The sequence below is a fragment of the Lycorma delicatula genome, chromosome 1 (genome assembly GCF_047948215.1).
Source record: "Lycorma delicatula isolate Av1 chromosome 1, ASM4794821v1, whole genome shotgun sequence".
NCBI classification, from domain to species: Eukaryota; Metazoa; Arthropoda; class Insecta; order Hemiptera; family Fulgoridae; genus Lycorma; species Lycorma delicatula.
The window spans coordinates 359,848,540-359,874,864 of NC_134455.1; the positions used below are offsets into that span (position 1 = coordinate 359,848,540).

At 30.2% G+C, this 26,325-nt stretch overlaps 2 protein-coding genes across 3 annotated transcripts in view; one reads left to right on the forward strand and one right to left on the reverse strand.

The window, feature by feature from the left end:
- Positions 1-26,325, forward strand: part of LOC142334481 (uncharacterized) — a 266,080-nt gene that overhangs the window by 14,393 nt on the left and 225,362 nt on the right. The window lies entirely within an intron of this gene.
- On the reverse strand, positions 349-25,427 carry LOC142318426 (farnesol dehydrogenase-like). 2 transcript variants are annotated; one of them, XM_075355013.1, is made up of 7 exons: positions 25,358-25,427; positions 15,810-15,967; positions 14,267-14,438; positions 8,081-8,210; positions 5,021-5,150; positions 2,434-2,571; positions 349-597 (listed from the first exon to the last, which is right to left on the reverse strand). In XM_075355013.1, exons 2-7 carry the CDS (start codon positions 15,939-15,941, stop codon positions 538-540), a joined length of 762 nt encoding a protein of 253 aa, XP_075211128.1. In that variant the 5' UTR covers positions 15,942-15,967; positions 25,358-25,427; the 3' UTR covers positions 349-537. The 2 variants fall into 2 exon arrangements, with proteins under 2 accessions (XP_075211128.1, XP_075211127.1); XM_075355012.1 differs by having other exon boundaries at positions 15,810-15,979; positions 25,358-25,424.

Genomic DNA, 26,325 nt, shown 5'->3' on the forward strand with positions numbered 1-26,325 from the left:
GGTTTTTTTGATAATTTTAGTAAACTGCTTGTTTTGTGTTATGAATGTTAATGTATAATAGCTTGGTATGTAATAGTATATCATTAATTCTCAAGCATTGTTTAAAACTGCTGTCTTTTATGACTAAGCAGAGTCTAGGTTGTAGGAGCTGCCAGCCTCTGTGGCACGAGTGATAGTGTCTTGGCTTTTCCTGGATTTGAATCCCGGTCAGGATTTTTTATACATGCTACAAAGCATTCATCTCTTCCTCTGTGGAAAAAAATTGCTTAACTTCAGACACAGAAGTTAAACAAAAAAAAAGAAGGTTGTAGGAGCTAATTTTATTAAAATAAAAACACTTACAAAATGTAACATTTAAATTAATTAATTTAAATTTATTTATCAAATTTTTACAGAAAAATGTCCAATGTGTAGTTTTCGTGATGATGGATGAACTGGTGAAAATCCCATACTCTTGTAGGGATTAAACCCAGAAAAGGTCTTAGAATTTTTGTCATTGATTTTCACTGCAAGTTCATTCATTATAAGATGTTTGTTTTATTTATTTATATGGTTTGCAGTTTGATCTAGTACTGTACGAATAACAAATTCTGGTAACTGAAATTTAAAAATAGCCAGATTTTTTATTTTGTTTTTCAAAAATATAATGTAGTAGAATCTTTAGGACTTATATAATGAGCCTACTTCACAATGTAATTAAAAAATAAAAAAAACAGTCCATTAACACGTCAAAATTAAAAATTAAATTGTCACCTTTTTTTTTAAATATTTGCTTGCCACCACAATTCATAAATTAATATCTATCTTTGTTTATTTTAGTTGATTTTGAATCACTTATATCTGATACTTATGTCATGATACATTTAGATATTATTCAGTTTCTAACACCACTGTATAATTACTAGTCTGCATAACATTAAAAAAATTGACTATTGTACATTAGTTATTTTAAAACTTCTGAGACATGCAATTTCTGAAGTAGAGCTGATCAAATCCATCCAGTAGCTGGTAATACAGATTGCTTTATGTGTGCATTTACATATATATCTATTGGATAAAACAGCTAAGGGATAAGAAAACAAAAGAGTATAATTTTTCTGTAAAACAATTAACCAAAAGACCATCTCTAGGAAAATCAGCAAAAAGTGAAAAGAAATGATAAATATTTTATATCATATTTATTAATTATTCCCCCCCCCCCCCATTTTGTTGTTTCTATAATGTATTTGAGAGGGATACAATCCCTCTAGATAAAAAAATCCTGATTTTTATACATCTTGATGTTTAGGATCTCTAAAAAAGTTTTAAAAAGATTGATGTGCAATTATCACATCTATTAGAACTAACATGAAAGCAGGGTCATACTGTAATATAAGTGAAAGATAGAGTATCAGTAGTATACTTCCCACCCTTGTTAGCTAAAATCCTGAAAGAAGTTCTCAGGGCTCCCGAGCCTACCCATGAAATCACTGAACCAGTCCCTAATACCCAGCATACCCTTGAAAGTTCTCCTCGATTAATAATTGAGTAGGCATACCTACTACAATGAAAGTTGACTGTTTTGTTAACACTGGTTGAATATCGTTTGCTTGTGTCTTCCAATGATCATTTATATTTGAGTTGCAAAGTTTAAAATATATAAGACCATTGGTATCACTGCTTAAATTTTGGAAATAATGTATTTTTTACACTTAAAGAATGCAATAACAGCTGAAATCCAGTAGCTAGTGACTGAATACAGTGTGTACAAAGTGAATGAAAGAAACATATGAAAATGGTGTAAAATATTTCAGAATAGTAAAATGTACAACAAAGAACTCAATGATTTCATTTTATAAGAAAAGAGAAACAATATTTCTCATTATAGCTTCTGTAATTTCAATCAAATTTTTAATAATTATTTCAATTGTTCGCTAAATAATTAAAAAAATTAACAAGATTTTTCTAGAAGAAAAGTAATTTTTTTCCATCTAATGTTCTAATTAGCATAAATATCTATGTTACTTCTTATAATATTTGTGTAAGCTCAAACATTATTATTTCTTTTTTTGAGAATTTTTTGTTGATAAATTTATTTTCATTATAATCATCAAATTACACAGTTTTAATTTATTTCTTTACATTGGTTATATTTATCTGAGAGCAAAAGTATGTTATATTTGTATTCTTTATTATTTTTTTGCACATCAGCATCAAATTTTAAAGCAAAAGAATTGTGGATTACAATTGTTTTTTGTCATGACCAACCTGAGTTAAAAATGCATGATTTTGTCTACTATGATTGAATATTTTCCATAAGTTTGGACAACACATAATAATTTATTTTGCATAAGTAGTTTATTATGGGAGAAAATGGTTTTTGTTTAATTAAAATAAATTTGAAATTGCTTATTTTAAATCAAATTATTAAAATGTAAATATCCTAATACGTACAAGAATATGACTTGGCAGTTGCAACAACATTTCAACAACCTTTGCCACATCTGCAGATTCCAGTGCATTTACTTGAGGGGGAATTGTAATTCCCATTGGCAGTAGTATTTCTGTTCTAACCAGTCCAGGACTGATAGTCTGAAATAAAAACAAAAAATATATTGTATAATTAATTTAACAATTATATTTTCAAAAATGCATGCATTAAAAATGAAATCATATACAATAGAAATTTGTTGAATAGTTCTTGAAACTTGTCTTGTATCTACAGAAGTATTAATTGAATTGGAACCATACATTTTAATGCTGTTACATAGCCAAGATTTATCTTGAAAGTAACAACTACTTAGTATTTTCTCTTTTGGAGAATGGTACACTTATGATTTGTGATTGCCAAGTTTGTTGACATTCTGTGGAGTAGTCTACCATTTACCACACCTCCTTATAGTCATTTTAATATGAGTTGTAAAATGAATAAGGTAATTGATTTTGCCATTAGTAATGAAATCCAGGTAGCAATATGTTTTTTTAAGATTAATGTTTTAAGATTACAAGAAATAAATTTGAGTGGTGTCTATGTTGGAATTTTTAAAGCACTGCATAGCAGAGAATAATAAATTTTTCAATAATTTAATTGTTAATGTTGTTGGAGTTTATATTTTTCACAGTAAGTCTAGACAAATGCCACTCAAAGTGGCATCATACTTTGTCGACAAAAAACAGTGGAAGTAGTATTTGTTTATTTTCTGATAATAGAATTCATCAAAAAAGTACAATTATTGTATAAGCTACTGTTAATCATATCAGAGTTGCTCGTAAAATATCACCATAGCACAACACTTGTGTTGCATCCACATTTTATAGTTGTGACAGACTGCAAAAATTCAGATGATTTATTTCAGTCACTAACCAGTGGGTTCAGGAAAGTTCTGAGTGGTTTTGATCTGTTAATAATTGTTAAGAATTTTTTTGGCAGCAAGTAGATTTGTGACTGAGGAATGAATGAGTCAAGTAGTGACTAAATGTACTGAAAGCAAAGAAATATGAAGGATATGTTTAAGCTTATGGACTGTACTGAAAAATGTCTTACTGTAATTGATTGTGTAGAAATGTAGATGTTACATAGACATGTAGAATTGTATAGAAGTTACATACCTTCAGTAAGAAATGTGTGCTTCTAATGTTCTATTTGATTATTTTATACAAGTTCTGTCCAGAAAGTAACTTACATTATGAAATAAAAAACCAACCAAATAAATAAAAGAAATTTTATGAATACATTTAAAAGGAGCAATTTTAAACTATTTTTCTACATAATCGCTGTTTAAATTGAGGCACTTATAATGATGCACAAGCTTTTCAATTCCTTCGCTGTAGAAATCTGCCGCCTTAGGTTTTTGGTTCCCATCTTGCACAAAACTTGTGTTAAGCAAGCTTCTCTGATACAAATTCATGCAGTAAACTTCGTGAAATTTGGGAGAAATGAAGCGAGTGTTCAGTAATTGTAATGTGGCGATTTCATAAATTTTATCTTTGATTTTCATAGTCAGTTCATCAGTCACAAGGCTAGTCGACCACTGTGGTCCTCATCATGAACATTGTTGTAACCATTTTTAAACTGAATGCACCACTCCTTACTCCACCTTCACTCATTATTCCATCTCCGTACACTTCACAAAGTTGCTGATGATTTTCAATTGGTTTGAGGTGTTTTACCAGTAAAAACCTAATCACTGAACGCACCTCATAACTTGCAGGACTTTCTATTGAAGAGCAAATTACAATAATTCACAACAAACAAAGTAGGAAAATCACAGTCCACACGCTACAACAGCTTGATGCATACTGAGTTTAGAAACATTTTGACGCCAAGATGGCGGTTCTATACCCACCAATCTCCACTCTAGGCACAAACATAAGTTACTTTGTGGACCGCCCTTGTAATTAACAGCATTGTACACTACTGACATTTACTGTCTTATCTTTCCTTCGCTCATACCTCGTACCATATGTTAGTAAATTTTCACCATTCCCATTGAATTTTGATAGTATTAAGATGTTTTGTATTGAGAAACTGAATCCCAGATCTGAATTCACAAATGACAGATTGTGTAATGTAGCAATCATTTCTGTTATAACAGGAAAGTAAACACCAACAAGCTGCTGACAAAACGACTAATAGCTAACTAGCTAGCCATTAGAAACGGTTCCATATTTGCAGTTTGATTAACTGTGGTCGTTCAGTTTAACAATTGGAGTTTACAAATAATATATACATTTCAATGTGAAAGTAAGATTTACAACACTGATATTCAACAACATTATTTTCATATTCTGTTAACAGCATTTCAATGCTGTTGGTATATTTCATCAGTTATGTTATTACTAGTAGTTTTGAAAAAAATTTCATAACATCATTGTTTTGTTGCAGTTATCTACAATACCTGTAGATATTGTACATAAGACCATTGTTTGGCCTTATGTAGAAATTAAGATTCATTTATTAAGTTAGAAAGAATTAAATTACATGTAATTAAGTAAAATATAATCTTAGTTTTACTGTGGATTCATTTGTTTAGAAACTTACTGTTACTCTAATTTTGGAATTAGTTTGCCCCAGTTCAGCACGTAGACCTTCACTAATAGTATTAACTGCTTTTTTTGAAGCACAGTATGATGTCATTCCAGGTATTACTGAACTCATGTGTGCTACTATGCTGCAAATTTAAAATAAATTTATTTCATTATGAAGCATTCATATATTTGTACAGGTTAATGTTAATTTCAATAATACTATTATATCAAATATAAACAGGCTTTTAAATAGTTTATAATTTTATGTACTACATGTCATGTCTATGAACATTCTTATTACGAAATTGTTTATAAAGTAACATTGGCTAATAAGGTTTTTAATGGTATACTCCAACAGCATGAGTTGAATCATCTTAAAGGAAATTGCAAACAACATAGTTTAACTATGTTGATCTTTGAAATTAGTTTATAAATTCTAAAATATAGTTAGCTGTTTGAATTTTATTCCAACATTCTAACATTTTATTCTGTAGACAGTGTATTTCACTTATTAAGATGTTAGATTACAAAAGGCACTTTATTATTTTACTGTGGATCCATTTCTGATGTGATATTGGAAAATCTTCTAACCTTGGTAAAAAGGTTGATGAAGTGAATGAGAGTAAAGAATTGTTTTGGTTTACTGTTTCCCCATCTAACTCCTGGTTGCCAGTCACATTTGTGGGATTAAGGATGAACATGGAACACTGTTAAAAATGTATACTATGTATTGCTAAGATTTAGTAAATATGTTGAAGTATTTTTGGTGTAGTGTCTATATATAAACTTAAATTGTAGTAGTGTTTTAAGTATTTTCAGCATTATAATTATAATGCAATTTGAAAATTTGTTTTTTTTGTATTATTAAACAAATTAAACAAATTTTGTATTAAAAACAAATTTAAACATCCTTACACATTCTCACTAGAAAATATATAAAAATGCAATCTAAATGTAAAAATTGGAGTCTATAAATTAAAAGATTGCTGAATTATTCAATAATGTAATATCCATGTTAGAAATAGAAAAATCTATTTTGAAAAATAACAGTAGTCGCAGTATTTAGTTTTAAGAACACATTTTATCTCAGCAGTAAAGTAAAATATTTATTTTTGTCTATTATATTGCTTCACCTAGTAATGTATATGCTCTGAAGTGATATTAGCCATTAATTTAAAGCTGACAGTTAAATTTTATTAGAATCAGGTTGATCAGCTGATCAACTTCTGTAGCTCAACAAAACAGTTGAATAGTTTTTTGATATTGCAACAATTAAATACAAACTATTACTGTTGCTGTTATTTCATTGTTAAAGTTGGGTTGTGTAGGAATGACTTGTTAATAATTTTACTAAAGCCTAGCTTTGGAGGCTAACTTTCTTGAAGTTCAGTGTCACTACCATCACCATACTTGAGATATTCGTTTCTGAAGTCCTGTTCCTCCTATCACTATGCCAGATTGATGAGAATATTTTTGAGAATGTAAACATGACTTAAGTTAATCTGCAGTAAATTTCATTTCAAAATCATATATAAAATATGTGGTAATTTATTTAATTGTTCAACATTTGTATCTATTTATTTTCAGAATTTCATTATCTTTAACTAACCTGTGCAGATGTTGAAGTCAAAAGTTTAGCACAGAAAAGAAGACTAATAACAAAGTCTGTTCATCGAATTCTGTTTACATTCTGCTTTGAATTCAATTGCCAAAAAAAGTTTATGACTTCTGGCATTCACATCTATGAAATATTGTCATACTTTTTATGCTATTTAGAAATTTCATTTTAGGTATTTATTATATTTATGCTAATCAGTGATATATTTTTTTTTGTGATCATTAAAATTTTTTTATTGTGTGTTTGTGTGTGTGTGTGTGTGTGTGTGTGTGTGCACACATACGTGTGCATGGGTGTTTACACCTATATCCATTAAAATCTTAAACAAAACATATTTGGTTCATATAAATACCAAGCTTGTCTTGAAATAATATCTCTGCTTTTCAACCAGAAGATTGTGGATCCAAATACATGTTAGGCTTGGAATTTTTAAAACATTACAAGCTTCATCTCTCATCCAAAAATTAGAACAACTGTGATTGGGTGTATTCTGTAATTATGACTATTAACAAATAGATAAAATATCATAACTTGATCTCAATATTAATTTGATCAATTTTAGTTTTTATTCATTGATTCATGATAAGACTGCGCAGTTAAGAATTTTTCTTTTATAATAGATAAAAATTTAATTTTTTTATAGTGGGTATAAAAAGCCAAACCTGACATTTTGGGATCAATTTACAAACTTCTAGACAAAATCAAGGAAGTTGTTACTGCATGATCGATGGCCCTTGTAATCTTTTTTAAGACGTATATAACAGAACGGCGGAAAGATTTCATTTTTTTGTTAGCTATATCTGCAAATAAATGTTTCACCAATGGAAAAAGAACACAAATGCACAGCTGATTCAGACAGACTTTAATTAATCTTACAAATTCTATAAAAAATAAGTAAGACATGAAAACAACCAGATTACATTTTATATGTATGTTACATCTTAATAGAATGTCATTCACTTTTCCTATTTTAAACGCCATGTTTGTTAGAGTTTTCAATATTCACCAGTAAAATGTGTGAAATTAATCACAATGATGTTAGAATATAAATTTTTAAATCGTATTTAAGGAAATTTACGTGTCTTATTGAATAAATATTTTAATTATATTTTTTATTTGCAATTTTTTTCTTTTAAATTGTTACCAGTTGTTCAGTTGTTAACTGAAATTTACTTTAAAAGTGATGTTTAATACTATTCTATTAACAACTGTAAATAATAGTAAAAAATTATAAAATTTAAATAATTTAACTTTATTATGATTTAAATTTTATTGAGAATTCTTTTGATATTAATGAATTTTTTCTTCATACATACTGATAAAAAGCTAAAGGGTGGTTATAAAACTGTTTTTAAAGGAAAAATCAGTAATTTAGATTTACCTATAAATCATATCAAAGTTTTTTGTAATTAAGTTTTAGTAAGTAAAAGTTTAAGTACAAAAAAGATTTCTTACCTGCTAATATTTATAATATATCCATCATCAATATTGTGCTTTTTCATCGACTTTATTCCCTCTCGACTGCATATTTGCAATGCTAATATATTGGTATTGTATAACTGCCTCCATAAATCTGTGCTTGTAGCTGTAATATAAATTTATTACTGTTAGTGAACTGTTATTTCATTTATAATTTATTTTATTATTCATTAATTTAATATAAGAAACAATGAATTTTATAATATTGTATGATATTTTATCAAACTATCAGCATTACTTTGTCATTACAATATAGATTCAACTAGATCAAAATCAGTCATTTGTCAGTGGATGGGCCATTTTATTTTTTTTGTTATTTTTTTGACCGTAGGCCATATAACTGCTCCATTTTGCATGTAGATATGTATTACAATATCAAAAAAATGTAACTGGTGGTTTATCATACTGGGCTAGAATGCGGTAACCTCCATTGAATTCATCAATGCAGTTGTGGCCATATATATTGACTGATTATTCTACATACAATAAAGTTGTAGTGGTCTCTCTGCCATAGTTTTATATATATCAATTCTGTGTGAATTGATATATATAAATCAATTTTATATATATTATATATTGAATAGTTATCAATTCTGTGTGTCATGTAGTTGTGGTATTCGTTATGTTCCTCCAATGTATTTTTGTTATAATGAGCCAAGTCCCATCTGTTACAGATACCTTAAAATAGATTAAAAATCATGTGTGGTCAGATCATGCTGCAACATTTCAATTGGAAATTTGGCACATGCATTGCAATCAGTAGGCTTAAAGTCTGAAATAGTTGTAAACTGTATAGATTCAACATAAGCATTTTCTGAAAATATTCCACATTGTCATCATCTGCGTTGCTATTTCTCAGCCGGCCTTCCTAAATTTTTTAGGATTATGCAGGAAAGACTGCCTAACATGTTTAACATTTTTTTCAGACACCCTCGATTGTTCCCTATTCTTTACACAGACATTCAGTCTTTCAAATTGATTATGCCATCTATGATTGGAACTGGGATATTACAATTAAAATTTAAAAAGGTGTAATAAATTTTTATTTCATTTTACATAATTATTGTGATTGAGTTAATCTAATTTAATCATATTTGTAAATACTTTCATGATTATTTCTTTAAAAAAAAAAACATAAAAAGATAGTTTTAATTTTATGTCACACAACTTTACTATGGATTCCTATTTTATATATTGCTCCTAAATTTGAAATTCTTTTTTAAAATGTTTTTATTTGTTACACACTTAATGAGTTTAAAATAATTTTGGTCTTCAATTGGGAAAAAATATAACTACCAATTATTTTCTTTTTCAAATTTTTATATAACTACAACCAGTAGTAAATACTTATTTAATACCTATTTAAAAAAAAAATGTGTGCAGCTACTCCAGAATTACAATGTTAACTAAAAATACTTATAAATACATATATTATTTTGAAGCATATTAATATGTTTAATAGTTTTAGGTTTAAAGTGGTTGTTAGTCCTCTAAACATTAACTAAAACTTTTGTCTGAAACAATCTTTAATATGGCCAATCCTTACGGCAAGGGATGATCAAAATTTTGCTGGAATTGTGAGAAGATGGGGCTTGTCGTATGCTAAACATGTAACACTGTTTTTCACTTGCAACCATTGTCGTATTGAGTAAATTTGAAGTTTTTCTTAACTTTAAGGTGAACATCATTTTTATCCCCTACTTACCACCGGTGAAATCTACCTTCTAAATGTGCCGAATGGGATTTTTTTTTTTAATAAAATTTCTACTCCTTTAGGTAAGATGTAGACTTATGTAACTACAAAGTGAACCAAATTTTATTATAAAATGTTTTCAATAATTTTCATTAAAACTTTTTCAATCATTGTCGCATCCATCTTCAGTTACTGTTAGCTATTATTCAATAATCTAAGATATTAAAAACATTTCAATTTAAAATTTTTATTATATCCTTATTATAAAAGAATATATTTTTGAAGAAATTAATGAAATTAGAATAAAATAAATATAAATAACTAATTTTAGTAAAATTAAAAAGAGATAAATATAATTAAAAAAAGGAAATAAGTAGGGCCGTAATAAGAAAGGGAGTCCGACAAGGATGTTCCCTATCTCCGTTACTTTTTAATCTTTACATGGAACTAGCAGTTAATGATGTTAAAGACCAATTTAGATTCGGAGTAACAGTACAAGGTGAAAAGATAAAGATGCTACGATTTGCTGATGATATAGTAATTCTAGCCGAGAGTAAAAAGGATTTAGAAGAAACAATGAACGGCATAGATGAAGTCCTACGCAAGAACTATCGCATGAAAATAAACAAGAACAAAACAAAAGTAATGAAATGTAGTAGAAATAACAAAGATGGACCACTGGATGTGAAAATAGGAGGAGAAAAGATTATGGAGGTAGAAGAATTTTGTTATTTGGGAAGTAGAATTACTAAAGATGGACGAAGCAGGAGCGATATAAAATGCCGAATAGCACAAGCTAAACGAGCCTTCAGTAAGAAATATAATTTGTTTACATCAAAAATTAATTTAAATGTCAGGAAAAGATTTTTGAAAGTGTATGTTTGGAGTGTCGCTTTATATGGAAGTGAAACTTGGACAATCGGAGTATCTGAGAAGAAAAGATTAGAAGCTTTTGAAATGTGGTGCTATAGGAGAATGTTAAAAATCAGATTGGTGGATAAAGTGACAAATGAAGAGGTATTGCGGCAAATAGATGAAGTAAGAAGCATTTGGGAAAATATAGTTAAAAGAAGAGACTGACTTATAGGCCACATACTAAGGCATCCTGGAATAGTCGCTTTAATATTGGAAGGACAGGTAGAAGGGAAAAATTGTGTAGGCAGGCCACGTTTGGAATATGTAAAACAAATTGTTAGGGATGTAGGATGTAGAGGGTATACTGAAATGAAACGACTAGCACTAGATAGGGAATCTTGGAGAGCTGCATCAAACCAGTCAAATGACTGAAGACAAAAAAAAAAAATAGGTTTGAATGGGGTAGATTTGAACGATGTTTTGAATTTATTTTTTGTTTTACTTTGTAATTGATTTTGATTTTTACCAGTAATTGCATACCATTTTTCAACCTTTTACATATCTGTCATTATAATTTTCAAAAAATTTTGATGTTACGTATGTTAAAAAAATATTTTTCTAAACTCTTGCAAGGCTGGGGGAGATTTGAACGTACAGTTTTTTCAAATTAAATTACACAAAAATACAAGGTACTAGTTTATTTATCGTTGAAAGATGTAAAAAAAAAAATTACTTGCATATAGTTTATGAACTAAAAAATAATGCAAGTATGATAATATGAATAGGCCTACTTTCTATCATTTAAATCTCCAAATTTAAATAGAACAATTGACTAAATATATTTCTTTAACAAAAAAAACCAACAGATGAACTTAATACTTATAGACAAGACAATATATGTATATATATATATATATATATATATATTGTCTTATTGTACTGCTATTTTGCCCAATCTAAGACTTTTATATTTAAGCATAATCCATTTCTTGCAATGATAATGTCTGTAAAATGTTTTTACAATTTCTCATCTACTTAACAGGTCTATAAAAAACACACATGTTTCGAATAATTTACACATCATCATGCTTAGGTTATTCATAACTATCCCCTACACCTTGTTTAAGAAACTTTATTTTATCAGGAAAATCAATACCCTTCCTAGAAGATATTAGTTTGTCACAGTAAACTGTATATTAGTTCTAACATCGGATTGATCTTTGTCTTTTTTCCACTGAGAATGGCTTGTCTTCATCCGTATCAGAAAAGGGGGAATCATCACCTTCCTTGCATAGAATTCAATATTTAAATCACTAAATTTCACACATCTTAGGCTTCTTACTCTTCAGATTTAAATTGGTAATTTCAAGTTTCCTCTTGGCTTTGATTTCTCTCACTTTCTTCCTTTCTTCTTTTTTCTCCTTCTCTTCATGCATTCTTTTGATTTCATCTTGTAGCAGGTTTTTCTCTGGCATGCTTGTCCATATAATGCTTTTACTTTTTTCTTCCCTTTTTTTAGTAATACTAGGAATAACTTCAGGGTAAGGTCTTCCTATTTCTGGGCTTAGTGCATGAGGTTCCAGCAGGGCTTTTAACAACCTGAGCTGGACCTTAGCATTCATTTCAGATAAAGAGCATGATGGTGATTGTTCATTAGTAGGGTTTGGTAAAGCAGTAGGTTATTGATCCACTCTTATTGTAATGAATCCTTCAGTGAATACTGACCTACTGCATGGCCATATACGATACCCTTTGAACTTGAAAATTATGTTAAATCATAAATTATGTTAAATTAGATCAAATCAAAAGCTGTTGCTGCTAAACCAGGTAGATCTTGAATGGCTATCTTCTTCGCTGGATAACTCAATATCCAATTATTTTGAGGTATTGCAAGATGCATTTTGAAGGGGCCAAGAACACAAGTGCCCAGCGCCTGGAGGCGATAGCTGCAGTAGGGTGATATTGTTACTTTGATAATGCCTTTTTTCTAGCAAAAATATGCATGCAGATAACAATGTGTTTCATGATTATCCATAATTATAAGAATGGGTGATTCCTTCGAACAATATATATTAACTAAATGTATATTTAACATCAGTGGATGAACACTTTGCCAAGTATTCTTCGAACATTTTTTCTTACTCCTCTGTAAAAACTTGATTGGAGGCTTACTTAGAAGCATATTGCATGCTAATTTCTAACAATTAAGGGTGCAGATTTTGAGGATTTTCTTCTGGAGAAGATAATTTAATTTAACACAGACACAGTTTAATTTTTTCAAATTGTAAAAAAAGAGTTTTATATGTTATGCCACAACAGCAGCTGCTTCAAAATGGCATATTTTCCTCCTATACCAATTTGATAGCTTTTAGCATCTCTTCCTCTTTTATCTCTGGATACATTTTTTTTTTTTACTTATGCTTACACCATTACAGCAGAACATGAAAACAAACACATAGATCTACTTAGGCATAAAAGTAAAAGGCCACTTTTATCAAAATAAAGGTAGTTAAGTTTAGAAGTTTTTAAAATGAATTACACATTCTGCTGAAGGCCTAACCTACCCTAAATAGCTTAATGTTAAGGTAACTTAGGCCTACAGCACATTCCCAATCAGTTTCAAACCTAACGTAAATAATTTTATTTAGATAAAAACTGTGAACTGTGAAAACAATAATTCTAAGTTAACCAAGGTACTATTATTAAAATATTTTATACAATAGGCCTATAGGTTGGACCAATCATCTGGATAGCTGATGGTTTATGTCATGTTGTATCCAAATGCCTACATTAGGCTGTGTAAAAAATTTCTAGTTGTTAACCATACCATTTCTCTTACTCTAGTTTAAAGGAGGAAAAATAATAATCCTGAATATGGAATCATATTTACAGTTTCAGACTGTTTACTTCGGCATAACTAAGGGTTTGGTTTATCTCAAAAAGACTTTATATGTACAGCAGTCTGGAGTTTGTTAACTATTCTTAACTAATTAAGTAACTTATAATTAATCTTCAAATACATTTTTCAACAAAAAATTCTTAATGTTTAGTTAAAACCTTATAAAAACAAAGTAAAACTACGTTCAAAAGTGCCCAATGATGTTTGTTCAAATGCACCCAAGTGACATTTTCATATGAGAAGTAAAAAGAAAATATAATGAATTAAAAATACTAGTGACAGTGAAGTAAAGTCAGAAGAGTGTATTTACCAGTAAAGATAAAAAAAATTCAGTGCTACAAACTGTTTTCTTGTAAACTGTTTTCTTACAACTGCTGATGAAAAACTTCTACCCGTAGGTTAGAATCCAATAGTTTTGAACTGTTTAGAAAATAAGCTGTGGAAATGGAGAGAAACAATTGCAGGTTATATAATTAGTATCAAAATTATAAAACTAAATTTCTCCTTCTGAGTAATGAAAATTTAAAACGGTTCAAAATCCACCTCCACATTCAAATGTACCCTTCTCCCCACTATTGCAGCTGGAAATTGAGTGTTTTATTACATACAACACCCATTTTTAAGAACTTCAAATAAAAGTCATGCTTACAATGTTGTCACTGAATTATTTAAACTATGAAAAATCTATATGTTTTGCCATCTGCGCTAAACTTACCTTCTATGGTGGATTTTTGTAAAGCAATTCCAGCATTGTTGACCAGAATATGAATTCCTCCTAAGTTCTTTTCTACCCATTCAAAAGCAGCTATAATATCTTCTTCTTTAATGAGATCTGCTTTTATTGGATGAAATGTTCCCTTTTTCCCCTTCAACTTATTTTTCAGTTCCTAAAATCATTCAGAATAATACTTAAAGTTATTTTCTAAATTTATTTATTTATGTCTGAAGGCCTACAGAAATTAAATCCAAAATCATTCTTTGCATAGAATTTTAAAATTAATGAAATAAGAAATACTTCCAAAAACCAGTTTGTTGTCGTTGGTGTAGTTTATTTTGTGCTTTTGTTTCAACATATTTTCTCAGAATGAAAGCAAAAATAAAGTGATTGTATATAACAAGAATTTATGGAAGTGGCAGAATGAAGATGCTTCCATCAAGAAAACAAAATATTCTAAATTATAAAAATCCTAGCCACTAAAAAAAAAATTAAAACAGAGCTCATTATTGCTACAAGAAATTTTAGCTAAATATTAAACTGAGATTTAGACCTGAATAAACTCTAATTAGTTGCATTTATTTATTTTTTTTTAACAGCTTCTGCTCTATTACTGTATGTTTTGCTTTTAAACCATTGCAATTCTATCAATAAATGAGTTTATTGGAATAGATTTGAGGTGCGGTACATGTGTCTTTTCAGGTGGAAATTTTGAGACCTGATTGTATCAATCCTGTTATTTCTTGAGTTCTGTCTCCTGACTGTCGCTATTATTGGATTCTAATTAACAACGTATCCAGGTCTGATGAAAATAGATTTTAATGTAGTTACATGTACACGTATATTGCGGTTACCAGTGGTCTGGTTTCAGATCAGATGATCTTAGATCCAGTAACTGACAAGGTTTTTTTAGCATATCATTTTTTTATCCCATAAAATGTGTTTTTTAATGCAAGTAAAAACGAAAATCCAGTTTTGAAAGGAAATTTAAAACAAATTAACATTTCCTCATATGAAGAAATTCACAATTATATATAAAAATAAAATAAAAAAGTTATTTTGTTACAAAATAAGTTGTTCTGGTGATTTTTTTTTTTTGTAAATTCAATTTCATATTTTTTACATTAGTAAAATTTACTCATGTATGGTTTTAAAAATATATTTGTTTGAAAATTATAATAAAGATTCAAATAGAATTGTAATTAAAAGTTTTAGGATGTTGGCATCTTTAAAATTGCAAATTCAATAAAACAAATTTTGATAAATATCTTATTCCAAATGTAGGTTAAGTGAATACTATGTATTTATTCTCCAGTGCGTTGCTGTACACCACAGAGCTTTTTGTAAATACCTGAAATGGAGTTTTTTTTATTTAACAAAAACATTTTATACTGTATTAATGATTACACTCAATCCTGACATTCATCAAAAGATTCTCGGTTAGTAAGTTACATTCAATATTAATAATCAACAAGCATAGCTATTATATGCATCCGTTTAGAAAATATTTAAAAAACAAATGAAAAGAAAAAAGAGTATTTACTTCAAGTCTATCCAATCTTCTTGCAAGACCGACCACATTCATGCCGATATTAACCAATGATTCGGCAATAGCTTCACCAATTCCTGAACTGGCTCCAGTAACCACTGCTACTTTTCCCTTCCAGTGTTCCATTGTTTTAGAGTCACTACCTTAAAAACCTGTAAGAATATCTGTAAATATGTTCTTTATTTTAATTGTATCTTTATTTGTAAATTAATTTTTTTAATTTGTATGCACATGAGTTTCCTACATTAGACTATTATTTTGCTCCCTATATGAAAGGAAAAAAATAATCAATGAAAATACTTACTTGAAGTGTATGTGTTGGTCTTGATGTATAATATACAAAGATAAATTTTTACTGAATTTTATGCTTTATATAGGCGTGTTTATATGCCCATTATGAACAATGTCATAAGAAACTTTGTGTACATTACCAAATAAAGTAAATTCATAAATTTGAAGTACTTACTGAATATATATTTTTTTTCTGTAAGTCATAAGATAAGTACAATTTTTTATATTACAATGAACTGATAAATAATTTAATAAATGTTTACTTAACAACGTTTAGTTCTTTACATTTGAAGCCAGAGTGGAGGCCTACTGCTTATTTACAATTGTAATTTTTGATGATAATTCATTAATTTATGTAATTTTAATATAGGTACCACTATCATAATTACAAGCTTTCTACAGGCTGATGCCCAATAACAGTTTTTGTGTACCGGGATTCGAACCCCAAATCTCTGGTAAAGTGTAAATTAAATCCAGTGTGAATATCAATTAATTTCTATAAATTTTAGTTTTTTTAATTTTTATTATTTATTTATTTTAACTAATGTGTTCGTTGCAGTCTGTTCATCCTGAGCCCAAAGAGGAAGACACTCTCCGCCACCCCCTCCATTCCGAGCCCTTATAGACTTTACCGGAATTCATCTTTGAAACTTCGGCTTTTGACATACCCAGTACGCCTCGGCCAGGATGCCATGAGTGGACATTCCCGTACGTGTACTGCTATTTAATGAACTTAAAACAAAATACATCTCACAGAGTCGAGTCTTAAGCAAGACTGAAAAGACACCTAACTAAACAAAGGAATTGAACTACCTACTCATAGCAATCTGTTCAATTAGATGACAATAAGCAACACCACCCTCCCTACAAGGTCCAATCAGATGAGTATGATATGTAAATGAGGTTGTAGTCTTGTAGATACTTGACCAACCATTGGTGAGACGTAGTGGTTTATTAAACCCCAACCACCAAAGTGTCCACCGTCTAGTATTCAAATTCATATAAAAGGAACTAACTTTTACTATGATTTGATTTTTTAATTTAATTTTGTTTTTTCAATTAAAAAAAAAAAAATAATTTTGGCATTGAATTTATAAAATCTAAAAACCGATTTCTTTTATTTGTATTTTCTAATTTATTTGAAAATATTATCTTAAGAGAACATTTACATTTTTTAAGAATGTAATGCATTCTAGATTGAACTAGAGTAAATTTAATTTTCGTAATTATAAACATAGAATACAACAGAAATAAGTTGTTAAACATTATTTTTTATTTATTTTTTTGAGGTGGAGGAACCCTATTTACGGGCGCCGAAACAGTATCGGGCTCGCTAACAGGTTCCGCAAGCTGTAACAGAAAATGCGTATGTATTTCTGCGCACTACCGACTAAACTTCCACCCCTGGCGACCCCACCTCCTGGGAAACCGCTAATAAAAGCATTACTTCAGGAGGGGGGTAAGCGCCCGCACACACATTCGGTTTCCACTTGCAAACATCATCCATACCAAACCACTACAAGAATACCTAAAGAGAAAAAACATTCAGAAAAATAAACACCTAACAGGTACTAAGACGTACCACACACATTTATACATTCATACAAGCAAGCCAACACAAGACAAGTGCACCACAATCAAGAAGACGTGGCCACAAGACGTAACTTACCCACCAAAGTTAATTAAATTTCCACAATCTCACCCAGAGTACACAAAACACACACCCACCGACTAACACACTACTTATCCCACTAGACCGTCAGCCATAATCATTAAAAACCTGAGCAACGCCCTCAGGCGCCGGGAGTGGAGTGTCCACGGCCTCACCGCACCAAAACGACCTCCCTCATGTTCGAGAGGGCCCACAAGGCACTCAGCCGCAGACCTGTCCAACCCGGCATCCTCCGACGCCTCATTCCTCAGAAAATACTGTTTTAATCACATTATTACATAATTTTATACTTTCAGTAAATGACGGGATCGAATTTCACTTACAATTACATTGATCAAAATGATTTTAGTATCACTAATGCGATTCGAGATTAAAACAAAATGGTTATGCTGATGGTATAAAAAATTGTATACTACAAGTTTATTGAATCAATGAAAATAAATTATAAATAAAAGAAGGTAAATTTTGAAAAGAAAAAGAAATTAAGTAATGATCTTTAAGTATTGAAAATAAAATGAAAAACCTTTAGGTTTGAAAATTAAAAAAAAAATTGATGGATGTAGACTAAGAGGTGGTTCAGCTGACAATGCTGCTTCCAGTGTTGTGGTAATATTAACGTTGAAATTATATTTATCAAATTAATTATTTTATAATAATTATAAAAAAAATATAATTAACTCTATCGCCCGAAGCCGTGTCAGATTGGAGTCGTCGTCCTGATAGCCGCTGGTTGAAGTCTATCAGGAACGATGGTGGAGTTGTGCAGGTGGACGATCCTTGGATATCCTTACTGCTTCCTGACCTTGGTTACCACGGTAGTATGACTGACTAAGGTAGAATGGGAGTCATGAATCTTTAGTCAAAAGAGAGAGTGAGGGAGCGAGTCTCTTTCCTGGAAACCGGACGGTGTTTATACACATTCGGGAGCCTGACGTCACATAGAATGTTGTCCAGACAAATAATTTAATAAGTAGAACGTCGGAATTTCCGGAATAATTTTACACATAACGATTTTCTTATATCTAAATTTCACCATATTTTAAAATTATATTTATTTATTTATTAATATTAATGGTGTCAGGATTAATATTAATTTTTACTAAAGGATTAATGTAAAATATATAAAAAAATCAGTTATTAATTATTTTTAAACACTAATATTAATCCTGACGATTAATCAAGACTTCCCGTTTGACAGTCGAGTGAATTTCCGCCAAAAACGAAAACACAAGAGAGAAAAATAACAGGAAAACGATAAACGGAGGTAATTTGCAGAAACGAAAAGACTATTTAAAAAAATACTTTTTGTGAAAGGTCGCGTTTTCGTTCACTAAAAAAACTCATACACTAACATGATAATCGATAATACCGCTTTGTTATGCAGTTTTCTTTACATTAATGCTATTTTCACTATTAATTATTCTTTAATTGACACGTTCACATGTTTTTACTCATGTTTTATCACGCAAAATGAAACCGCCAGTTTTATTCTTCTCCAACAGCAAGTAGGCATACGTTTCGTATATATTTCATCAGATTGCGAAAGCTGTCACAGTTCAGAAAATACAATGATACGTATCATAAGATTATTTTGAAAAAAACTGTTTAATAAATTATACATATAAATGTAATAGAATATGCATTGGACTCAAGTAGACGATTTAAGGTCAACTGCTAATTTAATTGTGTAAAAATATTATTGAGGATATTGTAATAAATTTGGGAAACTATGACAATAGTTCATTAGACAGCAGTTTATCGGGTATCGAAGAAATACGTTGAGGTAACAAATATGTTTTCCAGTTTTACTTGAAATCTACCGGGTTGGTCTAGTAGTGAACGGCGTCTTCTCAAATTAGCCGATTCGGAAGTAGAGAGTTCCAGCGTTCAAGTCCTAGTAAAGTCACTTATTTTTACGCGGATTTGAATACTAGATCGTGGACACCGGTGTTCTGTGGTGGTTGGGTTTCAATTAACCACACATCTAAGGAATGGTCAACTGAGACTGTACAAGACTATACTTCATTTACACTCATACATATCGTCTTGATTCATCCTCTGAAGTATTATCTGAAAGGTAATTACTGGAGGTTAAACAGGAAAAAAAGAAAGTTTTACTTGATGAAATTTTAATAATATAGTAGTAATGTACTTTCTTAAAATCTTTATTTTTAAGATAAATATTTTATTTTATCACAATTTTCTAATTTTTTATTACAAGTTATTTTTACTTTATTTTTATGTTAAAAGTAAACAGAAATGAGTATTTTCTCGGATGAATTACGCTAAATTATATTTGAATCATCATACTTTTATGTTGGTTATGTTTTGGTTTGCTGCACGCTTTTTGAAATAAATTATAATTTTTACGAATGAATCCATTATTAACTCTTTATTAATTCAGTTCTTGGTCCAACATTATTTTCTCTCCTTGGTTTTAATTATACAGAAATGTATATACCTAAGCCAGAGGTAAGGGTTTCATTTTGGTCGTACTATCTATTCATATTTCATTATTTATGGATTTCATGTTTTAACTAGCCAGTCAGGGTGAGCGAAACGAGCCATTCCAATCTAGAACTTCCACTTTGTTCATTATCCTCATGCTTGTGAGAATAATACTGATAAATAACAATTAAAGCCTGTTCAATTTATAAAATTATCTTTATTGTGTAATTGTAATGTGTTCTGAGTATATTTTTTGGCGGCACAGGATTGAAACTCTGAGTGATCTGAAGTATGCGAGTTAAGAATAATTGGCCCCCATCTTAAAGTAGTAGTTACAGCTGATTACCCGTCTTTGGTATTGCTAAAAAATTATTTTGCACGCTTCTTAGCGTTACATGACAAACACTTATTTTTTTTTTTGACTACTTCTAGAAATAGACCGTACGTCATTTTTTATTTTTTTGAAAATATTTTTTTATTTTTTAGTCAAGTAACCAGAGGCAGATGCAACTAGTCGCATCCCAGGCACAGTAATAGTGGCAGTGGCTACGTTAGTTGAACTGCTGCATCGTACCTTTAATTCTTTATTGATAACCGAAAGAGATATCGAGAAAGATAAAGCGACTGTACTTTTTTTTGTAAAAGTTTTAATTTCAAATACTAGGAGTTGTTCCCCAAATTCGATATAATTAACGATTTGGTCATCATAAAGTAGATTATCAGTAAGGAACTTAATACGGTTGTTGCAGGCCATTAACTTACAGGACAACCGATGGATGAATGACAAGTAGCATGTGAAAATGTCACGCCTGACCAGAATTCCAACCCGGGACCTCTGGATGAAAGGCCAAGACGCTACCACTCGCGCCATGGATTGAATTGAAATGATGAAACATTTCGTAACTTCAATAGTCCTATGTTCCTTCTAGGAATACAAACTACGTTCATGCTGAATTTCAGCTTAATCGTTTGAATAAGTTTTGTGTGATAGAGTAACAGAATTGAAGAAATCACTAGTGGTTTCCATTTTTAACTAGTGGTTTCTTATATATATATATATATATATATATATATAAAACATACGAGATATGGTGTTATGTGGTACCATATAGGTATTATAGGGTCTATAAGTTGTTTAAAACACAACGAATGAATGTTTTTAAAAATAATCGTTATTTTTAATAAAATCTTATATTGTACAATTTTCTTTCTTATACACGCAAATACTAATTAATTAATATAATGTAAAATATGCGTGCATGCTAACTTTGCAATAATAAGACGATGATGTGCATCGAATGAGTGCCGTATGTGGAGTTTTAAGTTACATATTCATTGTAATGAAACAAGTACAGGACTGACTAATTATATAATATAATGTAAAATATGCGTGCATGCTAACTTTACAATAATAAGACGATGATGTGCATCGAATGAGTGCCGTATGTGGAGTTTTAAGTTACATATTCATTGTAATGAAACAAGTACAGGACTGACTAATTATTCTTACAATTAACAAAGGGTGCAGCTGCATTGCGTTCCATTGCACGGTAGATTTCTTAGTATTTAGTGAAATGTAACACACGAGGTATGGAATGCAATGCGTCAGAATTTTACTGTGACATAATTCCTCCTTTCCCAAAAAAAGATCTTGGGGTTGATTATCATACACAGGTGTTTTTCTCTTAATTATTTTAACATACAATAACAATTACAATGAATATACTATATAATTTTATAGTCCAAATTAATATACCATCTGTAACAATATTATTTTTCCTGATCATTGACAAATTATTTAGATTTATATTTTCTAATTCTAATGTCTTAAGATTTACCGATTAGTCTGATTGCTGCATCTTTTGTACGAGGGACATACAATAATTAAAGAGATTAATTGATTTAGAAATGAAACAGTTTGTAGGAGGAGTTTTGTACTTTCGTGACTTTAGGTTGGCATCACTGGGATGAGCTGAGAACAGCTGACGGATAAAAATTGTTTTATTGCCTCAATATTGCATTTAACGATGGCGTGTCCGCTTGAAGTTTCCGCATTAGTTGAACAACGTTCAGTGATCCGTTTTTTTTGCTTTCTGACGCTGAAAAACAGGCTAAAATCTTTTCACGAATAATTTTACATATGGTGAAATTTGTATGAACCGCGGAAAGTTTTATAAGTGGGTAGAACAGTTCAAAAACGGTCGAACCTCAGTGACTGACGATCAACGTCCTGGCCAAGTTGAAGTGTCAACATCGCTTGAAACCCTTACTGACAACATTATTCGTGAAGACCGACGTATTAAACTTGAATATATAGCAAAACCAGTTGCAGTAAGTGTTGCCACAGTTCATAACGTTATCAGTAACAAGTTCAAGAACACCAAAACAAGTGCAAGGTGGGTTCCGAAAGAGTTAACCCAACAACAGAAGGAAACAAGAGTCAAAGTGTGTACAGACTTGGAAGAACGCTATGAATGGGAAGATGACCCTTTTCTAAACAAGTTTTTAATGTGTGATGAAACTTAGGTTCACCATTTTGAACCAGAATCCAAAAGACAAAGCATGGAATGGAAGCACATCAACTCACCTCTCCGAAAGAAATTCAGAACGCAAGCATCAGCGGGAAAAGTCATGTTAGACGTCTTTTGGGATGCCTAAGGTGTCCTCTTTTGTGATTATTTGGAGAATCAGCGTAAAATAAACAGTGTATAATACTCAGATATGCTGATGAAAAAAAAGCCAGCAGTGAGAGAACAAAAGCGTAGTGGATTTCAAAGAAAAGTCGTGATATTGCTACTCGACAATTCTTGTCCTTACACCGTTCAGCTGACCCAAGAAAACATTGGAAAAATTGGTTCGGAGATACTACCACAACCTCCCTACAGTGGAGATTTGTCTCCCTCGGGTTTTCATTTGTTTGGACCACTCAAGGAGGCATTCATTACGTGGAAAAAAGTTCAGCTACAACGAGGAGGTCAAATAATTTGTGGGAAAGTGACTCAAACAAGACAGAGAGACTTCTTTGCATCAGGTATAAAAAAAACTAGTTCATCGTTGGGACAAGTGTATTAATATTGGTAGGAATTGTGTTGAGAAGTAGTAAAAGTCTCATTGTGTAAAATGACAAAGGACGGTTACCCGTCCTTTGTACGGGTAAAAAAAAAATTTTTCTCGCTTCTTAGCGTTACCCAAAAACACCACGAGAAGGTACTGGTACTTTGTTTCTCATTTTTTTATTGTGTTTTAATCAAGTAACGAGAGGCCGATACAGATAGTCGCATCCCAAACACAGTACACAGTAACAGTGGTTGTGTTATACAATTATTAAATACTAGCTGACCCGGCAATTCTTCGCTATTGCTAAATTTTAATATATGTATATACATATATATATATATATAGGTATTATATAAGGGTCTATAAGTTGTGTTAAAACACAACGAATGAATGTTTTTAAAAATAATCGTTATTTTTAATGAAATCTTATATTGTACAATTTTCTTTCTTATACACGCAAATACTAATTATATAATATAATGTAAAATATGCGTACATGCTAACTTTACTATAATAAGACGATGATGTGCATCGAATGAGTGCCGTATGTGGAGTTTTAAGTTACATATTCATTGTAATGAAGCAAGTACAGGACTGACTAATTATTCTTACAATTAACAAAGGGTTCAACTGCATTGCGTTCCATTGCACGGTGGATTTCTTAGTATTTAGTGAAATGCAACACACGAGGTATTCCTCGTCCATACCTCGTGTTTGGGATGTTGGGACCAATATTTTAATAGATTACATGAAAACAATTGAAACAACTGAAAATTACGAAACTTCACAAAATTTAACCTTTCACTTTATACAAGTCAGAATGTAAATAAATTCAATTGTCAAAACAATAGCAATACCTAACGGATTTAATTCAAACTACTCTCTAAACACAGTAATTGGTTCAAAATACCCCTAACGTTCTTGCTACTGGTCCCATCGAGGATTTCAATAACTTTAAAACTTTAAATCTTCTCTGGATAACGTGGAACATTTTGCAAAAAAACGCGCGGTAATCGGTCCAGTTGTTTTTTTAGTTTATAGCGGATACCCATACGAACATTGCCTTATATATATATATATATATATATATATATATATATATAGAGAGAGAGAGAGAGAGAGAGAGAGAGAGAGAGAGAGAGATATAGATAGATGCGGGGTGCTACCGGACGTATTCGCCGAACTTCGGGATATGATTCAGGACACAAAAATGAGCAAAATCTTTCGTATCGATTTAAGTCCTATTTTGCTCTGTTTTCCTTCTGGACGCCATTTTATGATTTCCAATAAAAACATTATCTCTCAGGAACGGGTAAATTTATTTCAATGAAATTTGGCAGATTTAAGACGAGTGTCTTGGTCTACAAAATAAAAAATTTTAGAAAATTTCAAAGTGGCGGCCATATTAATTTTTTAATATTCAATATCTTTGTAATTATTTGTTTTTTCAAATTATTACTTATTAAAAAAATTATTAAGCATTTTATTTTGTACAAAATGACACTTCATTTGTAAAAATCCGTTTGCAAAAATCAAGTTATTGCAGGCAATTAACCGGGTAGTACGCTTACGTACCACAATGCAAGGTGATAATTTTTGTTGTAATTAATTTATATTTAATAATCTACTATTATAATTTTTTATTAACAATTTTTATTGTATTCAGTGGAGGAAATAAAAAAGGCAAAAAATTGGACATACCGGTCCAGAAGGAAAACAAAGCAACAGGACTTATGTCGATATGAATTTTTTTTTTGCTAATTTTGGTGTTCTGAATCAGTCGCTGAAGTTCGGCGAATACATCTCGGAACACTTTGTATAACAATAATGAATAGAAGTATACATTTTGAAAAATTTTAAAACGTCTTTTAAACAGACAAGTAATTAAAATCTAATTCAGTGACACGTCTGTACAATGAATTGGAGAATATGATAAAAATATATTTTGTTACGCTATTATAGAGTGTAACATAATTAATATGTGAGTACTACTCGCTTACATAATATATTTTATCAGTCCTAACATAATTATGTATATTACAATAATATACATAACAACAATATACACGCTTACCTGATATTGAGAGTCCTTCAGAGAAGATTAAAAACGAACAAGGTACTGTATAATGAGTATTCACGACTCGTTTCGTTAAAAGTAACCAAATTTTTTCAAGGTAAATGGGGGGGGGGGATATGCTTGCCTGAAATCAACTGTTGACCTTGGTGGTAGAAGGAAATTAAATATTAAAATAAACAGACTTGTTATATATTTTTTTTTTTGTTGAAATAATGCTTTGATAGCACCGATGATTGCTATCTACTCTTGACGTACAATTCTTCTCTCTTTCCTTAAAATTCAGTGTTTAAGTTATTGTAATTTCATTGGCTTGAACCTAAAAGTACATGTAGTATTATTGCAGTATATTTATAAAACAAAAAATAGGTATTTGAACTGAAGGTTAATTTAAAAAAAAAGATTTGATATTTATTTGAAATAAATCACCGGTTAAAAATTGCATGGTAACACTTCTTGAAATGATTTAAAGTATTACTATTTTCAAAATACTCCTATAAACATATATATCCGAAAACATTTCGAGTTACGAATAGTGAAATATTTTACTTCTATTTTAAGCGGTAAAATGAAGTTATAATAAAATTCTTTGATCAAAATTAAGGGGAATTTGATGGTTTTATATGTATTTTTGATGTGTAAAATTGAATAAAATGAGTCTCTGAATCTTACTTCTAAAGTAATTTACAAGAAAATTCTTGCAAATTCAAAATAAACATTTAAAAAATAAATATAGTTTATTTATATAAAATATTTATTATACAATTTTATTGTATATAAAATCTCTTCAAAAAATTTCTTCTTGGTTATAATCTTACGAGAGGTGGATCAAAAAATAAGTTACACCCTTGCCATATTCTCGAACTGAAATGGATATTTTAATGTTTTGTGGTTGCAACACTGGTTGTGTTGTTGTCTTTACGCTCCCCCAGCAGCAATTCTGCACGAAATTCATTACGTGTGTAGTG